Below are 23528 nucleotides of genomic sequence, written 5' to 3'. Positions count from 1 at the left end.
GCGTCTGACTTGGCTTTGACTCCTCTCAGATAATTTATGTTCCAGTTACAGCAGAACACGCCCATAATGGCAAAACTACCACATTCAAAACAAAACTAACCAATTAACACTTTTCCTCCACGAGGAGGTGTTACACAAAAGAGTGTCCCCCCTTTTGTTCCCCTCGTTTGAAGAACAAAATGGAGATAGGAGAGATTAGCGAGACACTAGCTTAAGAATAGCAATGGCACAAAAGAGAAAGAAGAAGAGAGCTGAAGGGGTGGGGGTGGGGGTGGTGTGTGTGTGTGTGTGGATGGGGGGGTGGAAAAGTTGGGAGAACAGGGGAGGAATGGGGGAATGGGAGAAGGAAAGTACATGTGTCAAGATACTTGGCTTTGGACCCATCAAAACAATAGTGGTCGTCATGCAAACATCAACACGCATGCGTGTGTGCACACACACTTGCTCTCCCTCACTCACATGCACAGAAGCACTCTCTCTTTCTATCTCTCATTGGCAGCAAAAACACTTGCTGACCTGTGCTCAACTATAAGTGCTTTTGCATGAAGGAAATGAGGAAATGATCATGATCACATGACCCCTAAAAAGGTTGCTCAGTTAGTATGAGTTACTATCAATTCTTGCTGCAAAACTCCACAGTTGTGTGTCTTTAAAGTGCTGCGGCGACAGCAGAGGCAGCTAAAACAGCACCGTTGGGTCTGAGTAACACGGTTTACAAAATAGTTAGCATCACACTCAAAGCCCAACTGTCTGGACTCAAGTTGAGCTTCACCTGTGCGTCATCTCAGTTAAAGTCTCCGAAGTTTAGGAGGAAGTTTCACAGCATGTGTTCTCTCTGCCAGCGGAGCGCAGACCTCCGCGCTGCGCTCATTGTTGCCAGTTCCTGATAAATGTTCATCCTCCACCTCAGATGGCCATTTTTTTTAAAAAAAAACTCTACACTGTGAGATCTTTGCAATTCTATGTGGGAGCGAGGGAAGATCCAGCCGTTGTGCACGAACTCCGAAGATGAGACAATACCCACTCGCCAGGTCCAAACTGGGAGTTCTGAAATTACTTTTTGATGTTGGAAATTTTTAACTTACCACTTGAAGGAGACCATCATGAATGCAAGTCAGATGTAGGACCACTGTTGCTCAAGATACAGTAGAAATAGAGTATCTGTCCTTGTCTTTCATAATAATAAGAGAATTGGAGTCCTGAGTTGAAAGATTTATGGCGTGTGACGATGAGTGATGTCAAATACCCCAGATTGTGATGTGGAAACACCATTAATCCTTGTATTTCAGTCTGTGGCCTCTCATTAAAACCGAGATCTTTTCTGAAGCTTTGATTATGATTCCGTTATATCATTGTATCAAAAGGGAACACTGAGTTTATACGTTCAAAATGTCTCCTTCTGTTGCAGAAATCGTGGCTGGGCAACGTGTTTTAATCAATTGCATTTGAAACTTTGTTTTTATGTCCTTGTCCTTACGCGTCTTACCTAATATAAATGAACAAAGATGATTCTTTACAGTACTTTCTCACTCCTAAACTTCAAAGTTTAGCGCCCACCGACCATCTGCGGAAGCGCATTTGATGAACTAACCTCGGTTTGAGTTGAGTGTGTAGTGAGAAACTCTGGGGTTTGTGTTACAATGAAACAATGAGCTGCACGACAAAAGCACAGGAACAAGTGCTGGCAGTGACATGGGTTTTTATGTTTCATTGGCTGGCGAAACTGTGAGAGTGTGTGTGTGTGTGTGTGTGGGTGTGTGTGTGTGTGTGTGTGTGTGTGGATTTAATTTTAATGGAGTTCTGGCTCTGCAGCTGTAAATGTGTGCAATTCATTAACACAAGCTCAGCCTACTAATGGTCGAACAAAGTCACACATGTAAAATAAGAATATGCAAATAAATGGAAAAGCAGCCCTGCGGAATCATGAAAGGGGTCAATGCAGACAAAAACACCCAGGTTAGTTTTCACCAACTTCTCGTCCAAAATGCAAAAAAGGGGATCTGAGAGGATTCCAACTGCATTCTGCATTTGTCAGCTTTTTTTTTGTTCTTTTAAATGTGCTTTTGTTTTAGCGTAGGTATATTTAACATCCTCATCAGTTTTTCTACTCCACCGAACTGAAATATTCTCATTTTCTGCCTTTTGGCCTTTTTCCCTCTGTGTTTTTACAGTTAGCAAAGATAAGCACCGCGGCACCTTCTCAGAGCTTTAGCGACTTGTTTGAGCTGTCAAAACTTGTCTCATCGGCATCACGAGTAACAAGAAGAGTCAAAAATGTAGTGAAAATCTTGGGATTATAACCAGGATTCATTGTTGTCAATAACCTCTAATGCTATAACTTGTTTGCCAATAACTAGAAATCCGAGAGGGACGTTTTTATGGTAAACTTTAAGACTTTAAAATTTGCTTTAAGACTTTATTGAGAGAAGGTTTAGCAGAAATATTGATATTTAAAGTCTTGTAAATGCTTCTTGTGTCTTCGTCCTTCTGGGATTTAAAATGTTCTATGAACTATTACAGCAACTTTGATATTAAAGGGAATTTATGAAATTTACGACAATAGTAAAAAGTGTCACTATTAAAATAATAAAGATGTTTCCCACAATCTTGCAAGTGCAGAAATGTGGAATAAAAGAAAAAAACTCAAGGTACGATGTGGATCACAAGTGGACCAGATTTGGAAAGCTGATGACAGGAAAACAACAAACACGGCGGCGCTGGGCGTCGTCTCCATAGAAACAGACCTCATGTGAAAAAGGTCACTGTCAAAGGTTTTTCTCAGAAAAAAGGCAGGAGGATTATTGAAGGAGGGGGGAGCCAGACGCGATAGAACAACAACAAAAAGTATTTTATTATCCATTTTAGAAACCTCCCTCCAAGAATATTCCAACAATGATGAAAATGTCGGATTTAAATAGCACAATTACACGGCTGTGGATGGTGAGAGCCCCCTCGCTTTTTTTATTATGACTTCTTTATTCTCCTTTGAAGTCTGGAATTGAAAAGGCAGAGTGGTGGACAGCCTGCGCGCTGCTTCAGCTTTGTGTTTCGCTGCAGATACGTCGCCCGCCTGCCCCCTCAATCACTCGCACTTCCTTCCCCTCTCCCCTCCCTCTCAAGTCATTTTAATTAAGTCAGTCTCACTGGCATGGCAGGCAAAGATAATTGGAGAAGGTTTTTGGATGCCATTTACTCTAAATAGCGCCCGTTTCTTCCCATTCTCTTGCTTTTCCTCCACTCCCACAGCTTCTGCCATCACCCCTCCCCTCCCGCCCCTCATCTCCCGCCATGCCGTTACCTATCTTCCTTTTCTTTCCTATTTTCTCTCCGTCCAGCGTACATCCAAATGTGAAATATGGATTAACGTGCGCCTTGTGAATTGCAAATTTTGGCCGACGCTGCAATTTTCTCAAAATGACAAATCAGGCACAGCGAACGGCTTCTGTGAAGCTTCTTGCTTTGAAAAAGTTTTTGTTTTGGCGCCTCTCTAGAAAGTCTAATGTGTTTTAATGCAACAGAACAAGTTTGACATGGGAAATGGTCTTTGATTTGAGTTATAAGAAAGTAGCGTCATTGATTTGTAAGCTAAATCCTCTATTCTTCCTCCTTTAAACTCACTGGACATTATTAATATCAATTCAGTGAACCAGCATCATTCTTACTGCATAAATCTGAGATTTCCACCATTTAAATTAGAGCAAATAAAGAGAAGGAAGTCCAGTTGAATTTTCTCAAGCCAATTATTAATATAGATAATTAACATACTATTGAATTATTAATATTGATCATTGCAGATACTTCACAGTGAAAGCATCAGTCAGGTTAATAACAGATATTTGGTATTTATAGTTGTTTATATGTGGTTGTGCTGCTTCAAACCTCAGATGTTAACTCTAATAAGGTGTTTCTGAGGGTATCCCTAATTTCTAATGAAGTGCTTTCTGAATGTGCGGAGCCTAAAGTCAATCTTGTCGACTCTTAATAATTGATCGGTCAGTCAATAGAACCGGTGTCCATGCGGATTTCCGCTAGCAGCAGCGTCTCGGTTCTCACACTGTACTCCGCGAAGCCTTTGGGATTTGAGTGAATGTGTGCGAATGTGTGCGAAGTGTTCGTGTGAGGTTCCCGCCATTAATCAGGTGGGGCTGTGTTCTGCTGCTGAAAGGGGTCCACAGTGGGCCACCCATCCAGCCAGGCGCTCTGGGGAGATCCAATGTCCTTAGTGCCTTAATGCGCTCCAGATGTCCCCTCCACCGACAGTGAAAGAGGGGAGACAGAGAGGGGAAATGTAAGGCTTTAAGTAGCTCTAAGCAGACCTTGATCTGGCTCCCAGACTCCAGTTCTGGTCTATCCAGCACTCTTCGGGGCTGTTGTTGATGCACCTGCACTGATAATTAGTCTTCACAGCAGATCTGTTTTCAGGTTCCCCTCCTGAGTTTCATCCGTGTACAAGGAAATAAGGTGAACTTCCATTGACTGGACACTGTGTTTTGGATAAAACATCCCCAAAGAAAAGATTATATGCAGGAAAATCAGATTTCCAGAATCTCAGACATAATAATCTGACGCTTTTCTTCTCCTGCTTATGTGAAGTTGACGTGTTCTTCTGCGCTAACTGCTTCTCTCTCAGTGCCTCTTTCCTCTCTCCTCGCAGGCCTTTCTTTTGGTTTTATTTGCAGCTGTGCCCCCACCCACCCTCCGTTTCACTCTCATTGTGTCTCCATACCTCTGCATTCCACATCCCCATCTTCCTCCTCCTCCTCCTCCATGCTTCCTCCCATGGTATTTCAGGGGAAAATCTAATATAGGTTTGTTTGGATCCTCTGACGGTTCCATTAGATATCTCACTTTACGTCTCGTGCTATAAGACAAACAGCGACTGACCTGCCAAGAGCAGCACACAGAGCCGCTGGCCGTCATTATGTGGTCTACACTTTCCGATAAAGTTCCTCATTTTAGATTTTCTGGATCCATTTAATGAAGAAGTACTTGTCTAAAATGATGCATTTGGACTTCACAAACTCCAGGAAAGGAGTCCAAAACCTGAAAACCTTCTTTTATTGTCTTTGCACTCTTTTCCGATGCGTAGAATTCATAATCTCCCACTAATCAAGAAAATATTTTTCTTCTGAAAGGCAGTAGATTGTTTGACTGTAAGCTAGGCTATGCAGGGATGTGGGAACCTCGTGCTAACAGGCTAAACATAATCAAAATCAATGAAGGGAGAAATATCAGCATGGACCTTTAGGAAATCAGCAGCTATGTAAAGCCTCTCATGCACAGTATGTAAAGTCTGAACAAGACTCCCTGCAGACTGGACCTACATTTCTGCTCTGTCTCTGTCTCTGTCTCTGTCTCTGTCTCTGTCTCTGTCTCTGTCTCTGTCTCTGTCTCTGTCTCTCTCTCTCTCTCTCTGTCTATGTCTCTCTCTCTCTCTCTCTCTGTCTGTGTCTCTCTCTCTGAACATTTTAGCAGGTACATGTTTGACACTTACAGTGAATCCTGTCCGATCATGGAAGAAGCATCAGCCATAAACTGCAGTTTAAATGTGCTGGTTGGGGTTTCATTTTGTATCGGTAGCTTCATTTAGACTAACGACCATTTTCAATCTGACAGTTGTGAAAAATGAAATGGGTTATCTGAGGCATGAACCTTTCTTTTGAACCTGGAACCACACCAGAACAATAGTGGAAATCTGATTCAATATCACCTTATTCTTTGCAAATAAATCGCTGTGTTTATTCGCACTATAAACACTGAAGAACAAATGACACGAATGAGGAAATAAGTGGCCCCAATATGTTATAAAATGCTAGAAAACATCATCTTCATATCCTTATTTATTTCTTGAAAGAGGTCAAATCAGAAGATCAAATAGGACTAAAACGAGTAAAACAATCTGAACTTATATATCAGTATCTTAACTCCATTTAATGTTATCAGCTTGGCAGAATGGCGATGCTGTTCTATTGTAATCAGCTGATTTATGATTTTACTTCAGGAAGCCAATGAATCTAATCTGGTGTAAAATCAAAGAAGCTGTACAGGCTGAACGTGCAGATGAAATCTTCTTTAATGAGCTGATGAGAGCGTGAAACTAAAGGTTGCTGCCAACATCCATCCAATCCTAAATACTCGTTAAAGAGCAAATACAGGATTCTAAACTAGTCCTTTCAGAACTGGAGCGTAGAGGAATCAGGAAGAGGTTAATTAGAGCCGAGCCGGTGCTTCTCCACTCCAGTCCAGACCAGCATTGGCCCCATGCAGCCACCATAAGGGCTCCGGCGCTGGCAACACCAGAACCTCTTCAGTAACTGTTTCCATCTCGCAGTTTCTTGTTTACTCCTAATTGCAGAGTGACCTCAAGTGAGCATAAATCGGTTTTATTTATTTATTGCTTGGTGTTTTCATCAGCCTTCTGAAGAGATATTTCAAAACGTTCATTAAAACAGGGAAATCAGTTAAGTGCTATTTAAGTAAGAATTAGAATTAGATTTCCTGTTTACTCAAAAGCATATTTTTGCTGATTTGACGATGGGCTCATCAGAAACATCACTGATGTTTTCTTAAAACAGAATATATATCCGATTAGACAGAATACATATAAGAATTTGCTGCTTGTAATGAGGTCATGGTCATAAGCAGTTTTAGTCTGTTCATTGAATTCCAGGTCAACGTGAAAAATATAGGATATTTTAATGTCGTCTGTGGTTTTCTGAGCCATTTACACCATGCAGGCGCCGTTGCGGTGCTATTTTCGTTGGCGGAGGAGAGCTCAACGTTGGCATCCTCCTCCAAAGCCACCTATCGTCCTCCCCAAGAGTGTGTGTGTGCGTGCGTGTGTGTGTGTGTTTGTGTGTTTGCTTTAGGAAATGATGCAGCACCAGTTTGTGTAAATTTCTCTGCAACAGAGCTGAAACAAAAATAAGTTCACCGAAGCGTCCCCGGCAACCATTTAGTCGGCACGCGCCATGTTTTCCATGTGTATTTTTATGTATGTAGGCTTGTCGGGTTGCAGTCACTGATGTGGCTATACGGGGTTCCAACCCCCCTCAAAGCTTTTAACACTTTATAGTGAATTAAAGGTCTTGCTAGTTATTGTTTTTTTAGTTATTCTCCAATAACTGATTTCATTTTGGTAGTTTAAATCACTTTTCAGGATGTATTACATCACATCGACTGCAGGAGGTGCTTGATGATACATGAACTGCCTCTAAAATGATCATTTTTCTTCTTCCTCTGTAATTTTATTCTCATTTCTGTAAAAAAAATCTCTATAAAACACTGCATATTAAAAAAATAAATAGCTAAACACAGCTTGTGATGTTCATATAATGTGTCATTATATTAATGTAAATAAATCAAGTCAACATCAGTTTAATTGTCATCACCGTACTTTGTATTGTCTGTAAAACATTTAATCAATGAGGGAAGAAATGTTGGAATAATAATCGTTCCACGGTTTCGCACGCACGATTAATATCGCAGTGTTTTCCTGTTGTTTAGTCGCAGTACACTAAGTTTAGCAGAGTGCTTGAAGTTAATCCCATTAAAATAATAAAAATTGGAACTTTTGCATTTTAATTAAAGAAGCCTGCATGCTAATGGGAATAGGACCTTAATTGCTTCACTTCGTTTTATTTAGTCCGCTTTAAAACACAGGTAGTGAATCTTTTTGCAGATAATTAAAGACAGGACAATCATTTACTGCTGCCTGAACGTATTTCATTTTTATCTTGTATGTTTTCCTTCTTCAGAAAACACACCTCACCTAATGACAATAAAAGCTTTTAGCTATGCTAATATGGTTATTTGCATGCAAACCGCCGGTCCGCCGGGAGTTACAAAAATGTTCTGTAGTTCTATCACTCTCTGTTTTACTTGACTTTAATCAGATTTTTTTTTAAAAAGCAGGAAGCGACACAATCACACTGGAATCTGTAATATCCAAACAAACATTTGCATAAATACAAAGAGAAGAATGGCAGTCAGATGGAGGCACTGTCGCCATTGTCAGCGCAGCAAGGCATGAATCTCGGTACCCGAGGGAAATCCTCACGTCTTCATTACGGCTGGGGGCATATTTGAATATGTGAAGGACGTTCATTAAGAAGTTCAGTGTGTGAAAGGGAGGGAATAAACCGGAAAGGTTAGAGATCCGAATCCAGGCATGAATGTCTTTGGGAAAAAAAAAAAGTGAAGGAGGAAGAACACACCAAAGTTTCTCTCGAGAAAGTAGAAGCATGTCAGGCAGGACCGGGTTCGGGTCATCGAAGTGATGCTCGTCTGTTCTCCCTCTCGGACAGACAAATCAGTCATGTCACAACTTATTCTGGATGCTTTTATTTTGATACCTGGATGTTTTCTTTCATATTTAGCTACTGTAATACATTTGTAAAGGTACGAGTAGCGTTGTAAACTCAAACTGTGTTGTGAATTGTCTTTGCTTGGGGAATTTTGCTAAAATTGGCGCAAACGTGCAAAACACAACAAACGTCTAAAGTGACTTCCTTCCTGCTGCCAGCAGCCACCACTAGTGCTCATTTACCATATTTTCACGACCATAAGGTATTATTAGGGTCATGCTGAAACATACAGTAAAAATGACAACGGAAGTAAAACAGTGAGTTTTGACACATTTATTGAACAAAATATTCATTCTTCCGCCACAAAACCATCAAAGTTTTCATCTTCTGTATCTGAATTAAACAGCTGCGCTATTTCAATGTCCAACATCCCGAATTCCTCTTCTTAATCATCTGAATCAGACTCACCGACCGGTTCCGCTTCAGCGTTGATTTTGTGAAAGCTCTTACAATACATGAAGACGGTATCATAGCTCATGCGTCCACAATCCACCCGCATATGGTGGCATAACTTGCCCGCCGCTGCCTCATAGTCTTTGTGAAGGAGTGTTCGCCTTCTGTCATCCAGCGCTCTGTCCGTTTCCGTGGCAGCCGAGAACCACGGTGAACGACGACTTCTCGTGCCCCATTGTGTGTATCGCCACCGTGCCGGTCCCTTTTTCTGCACTTTGTGGGTCAAAGGGATGTTAAAAGTCAGAGGGATCTCATCCATGTTGGTGATGTGGCTGGGCGCGGTTATCTTGTCGCGGCAGTAGGTGCGGAAGATGGCCGCCCTCTCCTGGTTAGGGTTAGGGAAGATGGCCACCCTCTCCTGGTTAGGGTTAGGGAAGATGGCCGCCCTCTCCTGGTTAGGGTTAGGGAAGATGGCCACCCTCTCCTGGTTAGGGTTAGGGAAGATGGCCACCCTCTCCTGGTTAGGGTTAGGGAAGATGGCCGCCCTCTCCTGGTTAGGGTTAGGGAAGATGGCCGCCCTCTCCTGGTTAGGGTTAGGGAAGATGGCCACCCTCTCCTGGTAATCCGGCAGCCGCTGCGCAACAGTTGTCCTCGAGCGTATGGAGAGATGCCGCCTCCTCATAAAGCGAAAACACCAGGATTGCTTGATTGTCATTTTCAGCCGCATATTCGATGGCCTGCAGTTTAAAGTAAGCCTCATTCATACACGTCTCGCTTGACCGGCACTATTTTAGGGGATCCTTACGCGTAGGTGTGCCGCTAATCGATTGGCGCAGCGTTTACCGTAGTGCACCCACCAAAGGCGCACAGCAGATTTTGGAACTCAGTCCACACACAAGGCGCTCCGTATTATAAGGCGCACCGTTGATTTTTGAGAAAATCTCAGTGTTTTAGGTGCGCCTTATAGTCGTGAAAATACGGTAATAATATTGGGCTACTCATAGTGGTTGGTGCGACTGCTGCTTTTAGTACTACGCTGAGCTGGTGCCGACATTGCTGAGCCTCTTTCCACCTAGGTGGTACCGTCAGCTAACAATGTCCAGCTGGAGTCGAGTCCCGTCCACCTCGGCGAGCTTCCAGCCTCGTTTGTGTCGTGGCTTCGTTTCCGTTGAATCAACATGTGTGGATGAATAAATGATGCTGGTCTGAATGGAAAGGCTGGGCTGCTGCCCAGGTTAATGAGCTGGTCTGGGAGTTGGACCAGGTCCTGGCTTTAGCCTGAAGGGGGGGGTCATACCCTCAAGACCTCTGCTAAGACTCTCCTTGCCTGCGGCTGTGTGGTGTGATCTGATGAGGCCGGTATAAGTTTGCTATCTGTGTTTAATGTTGCTGCATCCATGCCTGTGTTTGCATACAGACTGATTCCCTTATGTGTGTGTGTGTGTGTGTGTGTGTGTGTGTGTGGGGGGGGGGGGTGTTTGACTCTGATCTGTGTGTTTTCCACTGTCTGTGTTTGGTCCAACCACAAATGTGTACACAGCCAGCCCCTCGCTCCTCCATACTTATTACCATTCAGTCCTTCCCTCCAGCGTTTTACCGAACAGCATCAAGGCCTCGCCTCCTGGTGTTTGCATTGTAAATCAGGCTTGACAATAAGGCCGTGATTAGATCCTACTCATATTCAAAAACACTTGATTTATTTATTCATCTCGCTCTTTTGCATGGCATCAAGATGCGTGCAGTCTGACCAAGGTGACACGACCACTTCCAATTGTTATTCATTGCATTTGCAGGTCAGCCTGTTAAGCAACAGGCCCAGACCGGCAAGATTAAATGAGATTTTGAGGCCATGTTGTGCAAATGGTGGCTCCTTCCATCCTCAGAGAGGAGACGCACGCCCCTCCCCAAATGAACAGATCAGGTGTAGGAGCAGTTAAAACAATCCGCCATGGTTTCCAAGAGTGGACCTGACTGCACTGCAAAACTGGGCCACATCGGCCCTTTTCATGAATATGCGCAGGATATTTATAGAGAAGCTTCAGGGTGCTAAATGCAGATCCAGACGATCACTCGTTAAGCTGGAGAAACATCAGCATTGTTGTTTTTGAGAAATTGGTGTCATGGGGATGGGGTTATTTTGCAGAACCTCACACCCTCCTCGTCAAATGATTTCATCCATTTGTTTTGTTCATAATGAAGGCAGAACCCCGGCCGTCTGGAGGCTTTGACTAGTTAGTTGGGGATTGAATTAGCCTGAAGAAGAAGAAGCTCCTGTTGGCTGATCAATTCCAAATGAATAAAAGAAATCTGCAAATATCAACGCAGTTTATCTGCACTTTGGTTGAAAGGGAATGTGGATCTCGAGCGTTCTGATAACTTCTGCTGAATGGCTCGCTCAAAAATCAGCCATACGCACTAGATGGTTCACCTCCATCTGCTTTGATCCAGAATTTAAACATTGAGAATGAGAAATCTAGAGGCGGTGTTGGTATATAAGCCCCAACCTCAGTATCGTGGTGGACTGGTGGACGAGCTTTTTTTATTTTTATTTTTTTTAAAAGAGACTCAGATATCACGATGGGTCGTGAATTCTGCCTCCCTTTTATTTGGTCCACACGTTTGCTGCAGTGAATTCACCTTCCGACAGCGGCGAAGGGAAAAATCCTTGGACACAGATGGAGTGGAGGCCAGAGGCAGCTCATCACAGGTGACCAGATATGGACTGTCATTTCAGGAGGCTGCAGCTAAACGTCCATTTATGGCTGTTTGTGCTTGGAATAGCTGGGAGCTTGATGGTGGAGGCCATCGTCTGCCTGCCATTCAAATAAAATAAAGACTTCAATGTTTGTCGTTAAATTTAAGGCCTACTTTGTTTACTCCCCACGTTTTGCCACCTTCTGAATTCCGATTGCCATTACAGGCACTTTTCCGTTGATGTGCTTGTGGAACTCTGTAATTATTCTGAAACATTTGTGGAGGAACAAACACGCCATTTATCCCTACAACAAACTGACAGTGTTGTTTAACCATGCAGCTTGTGGCCACTTATAATCTGCAACTTCTTTATTTTAATGCTGAAATTAGATGGTTGTTGGTTGGTGTTTGTTCTTGTATGTACATTCATGCTTCAGCGGCTCTGTGTGTGTGTGTGTGTGTGTGTGTGTGTGTGTGTGTTTCTGAGCCGACTGCTCAGATTTGGTGTTTGGTGGCTCGCTCCTTCGAGGGATGACGAAACTTGAGAGGCTGCCTGGAATCCTGTGCAGTAATTGGAATTGCTTTATCTTCATTCTCATCAATTAATGTGCAATTTTCCATTTAATCACTAACACGCTCGCTGCATTTGCAATTAAAATGAAGACTGATAACGGAGAAGATGCCTTTCAGCTGATACCGGCTGGAACAGAAACCAGAAAATGCAATCAGTACACAAAGACACTGATGGAGATGGGGCACAAACAACACACACACACACACACACACACATTCATAGTGTATCCAAATTCCACTGTATAAACTGGTCTAACTAGTGCGTCGTTGGCATTTAACCCTGTTTGAGATGTTGCCTTTTCTTGTCTTTGTTGTCTTTTATTATTCAGTATTTTAAGTTTTTATGCTTTTGCTGTTTTCTGTGCGCAGCCCTTTTTGTACGCTGTGTTGTTGGGTTTTGTTTATGACGTGATTTACAATGAGGTGGGCTGATTTTAGTCTCGATTAAATGTTCATTTCAGAGCAGCGGAACAACTTCCCCTCTCCTGCTTTATGTGAAATTGTTCATTGGAAGACGTTTTGCTGCAGCGCGTGCACGTCCTGTAGGTTATGTGTCGCTTCAGGATGGAACTCCTGTTGTGCCTGCCTATATTGGTGGATGGTGGGGGGTCGGTGTGTGTCTGTGTGCGTTGCACCAATTAGCCCCATCATTGGTGGTGGGGGTTGATGGATACAGCGGTGTTCCACAGGGTACGGCCCCCGGCCCTGTGGGGTCTCGGCCAATAGCAATTAGCCTACCAACAAGAGCCCTAATTAGCCCTTTTGATTGGCTCAGTAACAGCGCTGCAGAAGTTAACAGCGAGAGGTGTGTAAAGTGCGCTGCTTTATAATCAGCTGGACTTTGGGAGAGAATGATTCATTCGCAGCATCGGTGTGTAGCTGCATCCCTGGTTTTCAACTCAGGATCCGTTTTCTCTCTATTTATAGTCTGAATGTGACGCTGCCCCATGATGCAACATGTGTCCCCAGCACCTGCAGTGACGATGATGGCCACCCAGAGCGTTCCTCCTCCATCGTACCAGGAGAGCCAACAGGTCAGAGGGGTCAGTACATGTTAACACCGGCTCCTGCACACATTTACAGATGTGCCTGCGCTCTTCCTACATGTTTGTTTGGGCTCAAGGGGGAAAGTGTCTTGTGTGTATTTAAACATGCACCAGTCCAAAATCAACAAGCTCAGATTTCCCACTTTCATTTATGCAAATATACATTCAAAGCCAAATAATAAAAAAATAAAATAAAAAGAAATAAAAGAATTCTCTGTGCACTGTAGACTTTTCCTCATTTCACAATTTAAAACAATTATTTGTGTGTCTTTGTCAGTCACTCATCAATCAGATCATGCTTTAAATACAATATAAAGCAACGTAAAATATTCACTGTAAAAAATACAGTGTTAAATCAGAAATGTGAGCCAAACATAATTCTGTATTACTCCATTTGAATGCTGCAATGGTTTATTGAATTAATTAACATTAATGTTAACAGTGCTGCAGGGATTTTAAGGTCCCACGAATGAGGGCATCAAACAGTGCACATTTCCATGAATACTAATCGATTATTTCAGAAAATTACGCGGGGAAAAAAAGAAAATCTAACACAATAGGAGACGTTTCATTTTCACAAAGCGCCCCCTTGTGTTGGTGATAATGATATCAACGAACCTCCGGATAAATGTGTTGTCTAAAAAAATATTTTTTGGTTTTTATTTCCCTGCTACAATGCTGCAGGATCAGTGTATAAACCTTAAATAATACACAAATACTGCAATCTTGTCTCTCCATTGCTGTAGTTCTGTTTATCCTCTTCTTGTGTGAGACGCCATTATTAAAAAGGTTAATCACGATTTAACCTCTCGACCATATAAAAGCACGTTAACACCGACTGTAGTGAGTGTGACGTAAGGAAGACACGACAGACGCAGTCTGTACGTTTCAGAGTATAGAGACCGAGAGGTGGAATAAGGTGCTGGTTGAGTAATTAACAGCACATGATTGCAGCAGCTCTTAGGTTTAGTCCAGCTCCGCAGACAAACTCTAGCAGAGGGGTTTGAGCAGGTTTCTCCGACCCCACACGGTCCTCTTTGACCACAACGCCTCGGTCTGCCTACGCCCAGAGGATTAGTGCCAGGGGAGAGCTGCAGCCTGCACGCTCGGCAAATGCAAATGAGAGCTAGTTAAGTGTGAAGAAGCTAATTTATTTCCCATTTGGTGCTGGGATTAAGACTTGAAGCTTCCTCCATCCTAGCCCGACGAAAATAAATAAATAAATAAATAAAAGTGGGGGGCAGTGGGGGGTTGTTAGGCTCATTTCCTCAGAGGAAAATAGAGGAAGTAGAGCGGGCTGCAGGATGAAGTACACAGCGGAGTGTGAGGGGAGAACTCTCCTCCAGAAATCCTTTCAACAGACAATTCTTTGATGGCTCCAACAAACGTTTAGCTGCTAATTAGCGCCTGAATATTTATCAGACAGAGATATAATACGAGGATATAACGATATGAAATGAAACTGTCTGGATCAGTTAGCAAACGTATTGCGTCTCCTTCGTTGGCGCCCAACAGCTTCGCCACGAAGCTCGTGACCCGTCAGGAGCTCTGACGGATGGATGTTAATAACGTTCAGAAAGTGGGTTAAAATGAGGCTCACCTCAGCAGAAACCATGGATCCAGCTTCATTCTTCTACTTTTCAGCCTGCGCTGCTCAGGTCTAACACGCTAACCATTGCGCGGACAGTCGAAAGGAAAAGAGACAGCGATAAAGGAGGTTAAATCTTGTTTTCTGATCACTTTCTGTGTTGACAGATGACAGGCACCACGCAGCAGAACACCAAGACCCCACAGGTTCACATCCCAGCAGCCTCTGCATCAGGAAATACCTCTGTCAGTGTGACGCTTGACCCCCAGGCCCAGCTTGAGTCGGACAAGAGGGCCGTTTACAGGTCGGTCCTTTGTTGGCTGTGTGCATTGATCTGAGGTGAACGCGACACAATCCGCAACCGTCACCCAGTTTTTCACACTTGCAGGCGTTAAACAGCATCGACCACAGTTAATTCTGCTGCATCTAAACCACTTTGTCGAGTGTTTTGGCTCAATGAAAGACCCACTACACGGTTTTGTTTTTACAATTTGGGTGTTCCCTTTCAAATGCACTTAAAATCTTTTTTTTCTATAGTTTTATATAATGTTTTGAGGGAGTTACAGGGACAAAAGTAACACATTTTTAAAAAGGTTTAAAAAAGTGTGTCAAAAATTGGTTAACGGTTCCCGACTTACTGTGTAAAATGTAATTTATTTCTCTTTCATGCCGACAGTAATTTTCAAAGGTAAGATCTTCAGGGTGAGACATTCCATTTCATGATCTATTTTGAAACTGTTGTTCTTTACAGTAAAATCCTGAGTCACTGTGAAATGTAGCTGATGTTTGTCTTCTTTTTGGCAGCACATATTTTAGGATGTTTGCAGCTCGACTTGAGACGTTTGTTCTGGATTTTTTAACGACAGAGTAGCAACGCCGCAAGGCAGAACCTTATTAGTGCGGAGAAGAAGGGGGAATACTGATGGAGGGAACCCAAAATCCTGCTTTCCAAACCGTGTACATGTGTATAAATATATATATATATAAAATAGGTTCTCTCCTCCCTCAGTCAATCACTAGAATATTGATGCACCTTGATAATGAGCCTGTATTATCTATTTATGAAGTAAATTATTCAGGATACAGACATTTTTAATCGAGCGGGATGATCTGCCGGTGTAGCCAGATTTGTCGGGCGGAGTGAGACATGATCTGCCCTCCGCTGCTAAGTGCAGAACCCCCCCCCCCCCCCCACCTTGTAGTGATGACTCCGCAGCCCGAGCCGGGCCTTCTGTCACGGCTCCTCCGATCCTGCCCCCGGGTATCCGCCGCAGCCATCTGCCCCCGCGCTCGGGCCGGAGGCGCGCCGCTGTAAAGTCCCGAGCAGCTCCTCGGAGATAGCGTGCTGCCTTTGATGTGCTCAGCCATGTTTGCAGCAGCTCCGGGTGCCGCCGCCGTTGCTGCCGGTGCAGGGGGAATATTCCCACTCAAAATCTTCTTGTTTTTAAACGCGTGTTTCTCCCCCCTCCCCGCAATTTCTTGCCTAAACCACAGAAAAGAAGCTTGATAGGCTTGATCTGCTGCCATATGATGCACATTTGATGTGGGTTCCATTCTTGGGGCCAGAGTTGTGTTGATGCGTAAGACTGGGGGCAACATCTAGTCGGAGCAGTGTTGTGTGTGATGGTCAAAGTTTAAAATGCAACTCTTCCACAAACAGAAAGCTGGTACCCAGTATTTTAACAAAGCCTCTTTTGGGAGGTGAGATCTGCCAAATGCTAACACAGTATTGAGGATTTCATTTCTAAATAGGTGTAAAATACTGTAAATTTATAGGTGTTTGTACCTGAAGGACTTGAGCCACCGTTATTATTGGGGAAATAGTGAGAATGTGAGCAATTGTGGTGAGTCTTCACTATGTCTGCGTGATATTCTGCACATTTTGAATTTCACAAATGGAGCCAGGGCAGTAGGAACGCAGCCCCATGAAAATCCCAATAAATGTGACCTTGGGTCATCTGGTAATATTAGCGTTCTTGTGTGAAGAGAGCAATGGGAGCTGTTCGTCATCTCGATCCAGACTATTTCTGTCCTTCAGCTCGAGTTGCCGGCGTGAAGTTTGATAGAGTCACAAACACAAAGAGGCAGTTGCAGCGTTGCCAGCGCAGAAAGCATTTTTCTGATTGTTAAAAATAAGAAAATTGCGTGAAAGGGAAACGTTTAAACATTTCCGAAACAAGGAATCTAAAAACTCAACAATGTCCTCGAGCAATTTGGATTGAAATTTCCCACCCTTTTAAAGACCAACTCACACTGGGGGATTAAAAACTGGCTCTTAGATAAACACATCTGACATGTTTAAAATCTACAACACTATACCAAATTACACTGTTTATTGTATTACATCACATTGAGCTACAGCAGCGAGTAATAAGATTTGACATGGCTTGAATTCAAAAAGGTTACAAATTGCTGAATAGAACATCCACCACAGCCTGGTTTTCCTCACTGATGCATCGTCAGTCGGCGCGGATGAACATTATCAGCGTCTCCACACAGCTCAACACGAGCGTGTAGAGAACATGGATAGAATCGGATGAATTGGAGGCCCGGAAGAGGAGAATTTAGCCCGTAACTGCATGAAAGCCAGTTAAACTGTTGTGATGCTCTGTGTCAGAGGCAGCAGCACAACTGAGGGTTCAGCCCGGTTTGCGAGCGCGTTCGCAGCGCATTCGTATTTTTAGATTAGTCTTTTTTGTCTGTGCAAGCAGCTAATGACTAAACACGCCTTGTTGCCTAGTTATAAATGCAATTTACTTTGCCTTCATGAGTTACGTCTCCGACACCGAGTCAATTTATACAAAAAGACACAAATGGTGCCTCTGTGTGAATAGAGGTCTCCTCTGCCAGACTTTGAAACACAAAAAAAGTGCAGATAATCAACATCTCTGCTGTTTCTCTTTAATTATTTTGCAGAGGAAGTCTCTGTGAGCTTTAATGTTTCTTTTCACTAATTGGCAGGACTTTATGAGGAGATGTGGCTTCCTCTCTCGCTCCGCTGTTAGCAGCGGAGTAAATGTGTGATAGAGTAATTAGCTTAATGAGTTGTGGCATTTACCATAAAGATCCTTCTGGATACTCTGCATCTTATTAAAAGGCTGGTAGGCTTTTGTTTTCAGGTGCTGGCTGCTGCTGATGGAAACATGTCTATAATTGAAAGACGTTTCTCTTTGCAGTACTGTAGGTGTCATATCTTCAATGAGGCCAAAACTCTGTTTCAAGGTCAGTTTAAGTTCTGTTTTAAGTCTGTGTGAGCAGTTCCTGCTCTTTCCTTCTTCAGTTCCCCATACAGGAGCTTGTTTAGATGGAGTACATTTTTAAAAAAGCCTATTTTGGGTGTCTAGGGACATCTGGGGCCTTCAGAGAATCTATTTTCAGTGTCAAAAACCTTGTATCCGAGTAAATTGGGAACAAAACAAAAGTGGCTGCATTCTCAGCAAACAAAGCCAATTACTGCTTCTTGTCATTTTGGGATGTTTGCGCGAATGCTGCCCTTTCATACCGCTTTTGATGAGCTTTCTAGTGTACAGCGACATAAACACACCGACATGTTTCATGATCTTTTTATAGCGGACAAGTATCAGCTGACCGGGGTTAAATGACTGGTTCTGGCATATTTGCGTCACAAACATGGTTACAAGATGCTTAAGTTTCAAAATACTGACTTCTTTTTATGTTAGAGGAGAAAAAGGAAACTGATAAGATGAGTTCGCTCTAGGTTACGGGTTTTTCTGAAATTCCAGGGCAAATTAATAACAACAACAGAGCAGTTTTTAGCTTTGTTGATCTGTGTGGTGCACATTGCTCCCCCCCCACCCCCCCTGCAGTGCACCTCTGCTTGGCCGCCAGTTAGACGCCGCATAAGGGACAAAAATAAGAAGATTTCTCGTGTCAAATGCCTCAGGAGGAGGATCTTTGATTGGATGAGTCCAATGAGCCCGTGCTGGCTTCCGTGGGGGTCTGCTTATGTATTGCCCCATAAGGTCTGATAGCCTCTGTGACGCCGTGGCGCTCCGTAGACCACCGTGCTGCTTCTCCAGCACCGCTGAGCTAAAAAACAGGCCGCGGCTCCTCCATTTAGCGGGTCAGCATGTGTTGGTGCTCAGCTACTGCCACATGCAGGAAACTGTGTCAAAGCTCAAGTACTTTTATTGGCTGTTTCTCTCAGATAGCTGCTTTTATGAGTTTCCTCGCTGCTTGAGTTGGATGAAAAAGAAGGATTTATTTATTTTTTTTTTTTACTTGAGCAGCGGAGTAAGTCTTCTTGTTATCTTCCCTGGGATGACCAGCAGCAAACTAGAAAGAAATAAGATGCTTTCTGGAAATTGACTCTTAACATCTCCATATGCAGCATCTGTATTGGTACTGACTGAAGTGTTTAATGGTTTAAAAAATAACCTTGATTATTTTAACAGGTTCACTCATTATGCAGACATCCTCCTTGTGCTTTCACCTTTGAGGATTTTCAGGTTAAATGTGTGTTTTGGACCTCACTGTGTAGCCTGTGTAAGAACAAACACACACCAACCTAGCTGCCCGTGCAGGCCTGGGGAAACTGGGGCCATGTTGGGAGCACAAACAGCAGGACCCCACCATAGACCAGCTCCTAATGTGGGAGGGGGGGGGGCATGGGGCCTGATTAGGCTGCTGAGCAGTGGGGACTCTTATCAGAGACACAGAGAAACCGCCATCTTTCTTTCACTTGCTCCATATATTTATCTGTATGTCAATGGGGGTCTGACACAATGCTGTGAAAGGCTCGTTCCATCAGTGACTGCAGAATATATAGGCATGTGCATACATCTAGGCATGTATTCATGTATGTACACGCACACAACTACGTAAATATATATTCCGTATTGTATTATTATTGTGGATAAAACCGATTTCGCTTTGATCTGACATCAATTATTCCTTCCTCCGGTTCACCCTCATGTTTAAGTCATCTTGTCCCCTGCTGGACTCTCTGTTTTGGGCTCCTCATTGGTGACCCAGCACGGTGCAGTCCTGCGGGGGGGGAGGCAACTGTGCTGACTCCACTCGCTGGTCGTCCTGTAAATCGCTCTTTTATGGCCCCTATAATGATCCCCCAGGCAGCAATCTCCAGTCCGTCGCACTGCAGATAGAAGCCGGCAGCCAGCGCGGATGCTTGGGGAGGGGTGCTCCGTTTGGCATCAGGAGGTGCTGGAGGACTGGAAAACACACATTATGACCACACACACACACACAAACAGACACATAAAGATGCATTTTCACAGCTCATCTACGGTAATGCTGACTTCCTGTGTAAAGGTCGTGGAAAGCAAACGGAGGTTGTTTCTACTACCGAAGTCAAACTGTGCCCAATGGCACATGGTCACCATGGTTTCATGCCGGAGACCCCGTATCTGCCCGGGCTCCATCACAGCTCCTACAGATTCTCAATTCGTCGTCTCTTTTCTGTGCTACACGGAACTTGAGGAGAAGAAGCGTTTGCGGTGCTTGTGGTTAATTAGAAAGGAACAGAGAGTAACGAGCAGGTTGGGTGTCACGAGTCTGTTCTGATGGAGATAAAGTTCTCAGCAAATACATTGAGAATTTTTTTATTATTTTCATGCAACAGTTATTTAGCACCTAGTCATTGCAGCTTATTATATTACCGTAGTGTTTAATTAATAAACAAGACGCTCTTTAAGAGTGGCAGTGGAACGAGCCGAGTTATGAAGCAGCTCACTTGCTAGCTGGGAGGAGTTGGGACAGCATTTACATTAAGACGGCAATTAGTAGAGATGGCACACAAGGTTTCAAGCACCCTGTTTTATGCCCATATCTAATTATCGCAAATAAATAAAGCAGAATTTAAGCCTTATTTTTAAAAATGCACCCATAAAGATCCGTCATAGAAAATAATAAAGCAGGACAATGGTGATTATTTTTAACTCTTGCTGAAAGTTTTTGACCCCAATGTTGTCAAAACAAGTCCAAGAGTGTCGTTTAGTCTTAGGTTAATCTTTAAAAATGACTCATAACTTAATATGTGGCCTTTAAAATGTGGAACAAGAGGAGATAATGACTATGTTTGTTTTGAATCCCATCACCATAGCGAGCAGGTTTTTCCAATTTACCCAGGTATAGTACCAGACACAGAATTTGGGAAACAGGAAATAGATTCTCTGAGGTCCCTCAACCAGACACCAAGAACACGAGTGGGAACCTTCCTTATTATTGTGGAGCAATTCTTCATTTAGGTTGGGTTTAGTCTGGGAACGTCGCTTCCAAAGCTGCACGGATAGCGCACGGACTGCGCTGCGGAGCGAGGAATAACGGGAAATCCAGAGGGCAGAAACACCAGGATGTGTGAGCGCAGAAGTTGTGACGCGTTGCTGCAGCTGCAGTGGTGAAAGTGTCTGCCCCGCCTTCACCCCCACCCAGAGCCTTCTCCAGCCCACCACAGGCAGACATCCCCTCCTGTTTAGTATTCCGACCACGTCTGGCTGAGGGAGCGCCATTAAATTGGGATCAGGCAGATTAGAGTATAATATAGACGACTATTAAAGGCTGCAAATGAGAGGCAGGGGTTAGAGCATGGGCAGGGCCACAGCCCAGCTCCCCACATACACCATCACCTCCAGTCCACCATCCATAAACAATTACCAGTAACTAGACAAGATACATAACATCAATATCAGGGCTGGAACTGGCTTTCATTTTTTTGTTGTTTTTTTTTATTAATATCAAGCAGATATTAGCGGGACCCTCTAGCAGCCATACCTTGGTGGCTCTGACTTCCTACTGGCCTGGGAGCACACGCATGGAAAGGAAACAACCTCCAGTACGCTAATAGCTGCCCTCAGCCTCTCACCTAAAGCCTCGTCATCAAATAAAGGAGTGCAGACGTTCCTGAAGTCATCTTCCTTTCATGCCGAACAATCGATTTGTCTATTAATCTCTGGTCTAAATGATCAACAGAGTGGAGGTTTTTGTATATCTCGGTTGCCTAATTTACTCAAATAACATATGTTTTCATCATTTTAGGTCTTTAATTCTACCAGTGATTTAGAGATTTAGGCCATTTCCCCCCCTTTTATATCATATACAGCCTTTAGATGTTGGAATATATCCGTATAACCATATAATCTCAGACCCGAAATAAAGGAATAACAGTCGTTTCTGTAATTCCTCAATATATTTTGTGTTTCGGTAGTTCGATTGAATTCATGTTCAATCCTCTGCAGTAAACTCTGCAGTGCAGTCTGGACCACAGCATCTCAGCAGGATCCGATGTGAGTAACATCCTCTAGAAAAGGCAGATGGGAACAATTTAGGTGTCGCTATGACGACCTGGGCTGCCACTGGACCGTGTCTGATCCTCGCCGACGTCTTCTTTCGTCTCCGGTCGAACCTCGCTGCTCCGCTTCCTTTAGGGAAACGTCACGAAACTGCCAGACTATAAAAGAGAGGAGGAACCATTAGGAGAGATGGTTCTATTATGTTTTCACTTCTTCTCTTGGGCATTTCTCCATTTTGGCCATTCTAATAGCAGTCAAGCGAAGCCTTGATATTAAAGAATGGACATTAAATCGTATGGTGGGATATATAATATATGTATATTGACCCCTGCTTGCAGGCTACACAGTTGTGTACAGAGGAACCAGTCAAACCCCTTTAAATGGTTTCTGAAATGAATGGAAATAAATAGAAGTGGTCCAAATGAGTGCAGGAGTTCCGAAGAATCCAGTCCGAAACGTTTATTCCCCCAAAACAGCGACGGTACAGCAGAGGAGCATCCCCACTGAAGCTAAAGCATCTTCCATACCTCAAAACACGGACGTGAGGGTCTCTTCCTCAGCCTCTTTTTGTTCTATCGGTGGATCAATCTGGCACAATCACATCGAAATCCTTTTCTATCGGTGTTAGAAAGCTATTCCACCTCCCCGTATACGCCCCTTCCTTCCTAGCCTTGGTGTTATTGGTGTCTTAGATGCTCCGCTTTGGTTTTTCAAAAGAGATAAATCAGGTGTCAGGCTGAATGTCTACATTCAAGACTGGCGCACCATCAAAAGGCGCTTGGCAAGAAGTAAGAGTGGCTCCATTAAAGATCCTTTGAAAATTGCCGGGAAGAGTCAGGTACATAAATGTATATTAATGATACTTTCCAGACTACATGGAGGAGTCAGCTGCATTATATTAGATACTTTTGAGCACTACGTGGAGACATGTCTTCAAAGAATTAATGAAAAGTCTTTGAAGTAGATGCTCTTCTGACAGCAAGCAGGCGTTTCCCACTAGCTGCATGGCTGTTACACCAGTCAGATACTTCAAGCTGAGGAGAAAAAGACCGTCCGTCTGTCCAGGCTCAGACAGACGTTCTGGAGGAGTCTGAGGTTGGTGCTGTGTTTATACAGTATGAGGTATTAAATATGATATAAGCTAGATCACCTCCAGAAGGGTAAAAACTGCAGTGTGGCATTTTTGCTGTTTGTTCCTCCACATATAAAATAGTTTCTCTAAAAACTTCATGTTGAGCAATCTCTCATGCACCTACGTGACGCGCCGGCATTTTATTATTTATTTATTTATTTGGCCCGAACAGTCATTAGAAAGGAACTCCTGCCAACACCAAACACGCATCTATAAGTGACGCGCGCTCGTGTCCCTGTCTCTCCTCAGACACCCGCTGTTCCCCCTCCTGGCGTTGTTGTTCGAAAAATGTGAGCAGGCCACGCAGGGCTCCGAATGCATCACGTCGGCCAGCTTCGACGTGGACATCGAAAACTTCGTGCACCAGCAGGAGCGGGAAAACAAACCCTTCTTCAGCGAAGATCCAGAGTTGGACAACTTGGTGAGCGCGGCCCCTTCACCCTAACCTTGCTCCAGATAATAAATGTT

At 43.6% G+C, this 23528-nt stretch overlaps 1 protein-coding gene across 7 annotated transcripts in view; it reads left to right on the top strand.

Annotated features, from left to right (window-relative positions):
• Window positions 1–23528, top strand: part of LOC101065305 (pbx/knotted 1 homeobox 2) — a 52217-nt gene that overhangs the window by 21817 nt on the left and 6872 nt on the right. For 3 of the 7 annotated variants that reach the window (XM_029848619.1, XM_029848621.1, XM_029848620.1), the window contains 4 exons: window positions 12954–13069; window positions 14828–14964; window positions 15337–15348; window positions 23310–23481. In XM_029848619.1, coding sequence (XP_029704479.1) covers window positions 12974–13069; window positions 14828–14964; window positions 15337–15348; window positions 23310–23481 — 417 coding nt within the window. In that variant the 5' untranslated portion in view covers window positions 12954–12973. The remainder of the gene's footprint in view (window positions 1–12953; window positions 13070–14827; window positions 14965–15336; window positions 15349–23309; window positions 23482–23528) is intronic. The other 4 variants (XM_029848622.1, XM_029848623.1, XM_029848624.1 and 1 more) reach the window with 3 other exon arrangements.

Source organism: Takifugu rubripes, chromosome 15 (genome assembly GCF_901000725.2).
Source record: "Takifugu rubripes chromosome 15, fTakRub1.2, whole genome shotgun sequence".
Taxonomy (NCBI): domain Eukaryota; kingdom Metazoa; phylum Chordata; class Actinopteri; order Tetraodontiformes; family Tetraodontidae; genus Takifugu; species Takifugu rubripes.
Note: the sequence above shows the minus strand (reverse complement) of the source record. Positions and strands in the feature narration are given on the sequence as shown.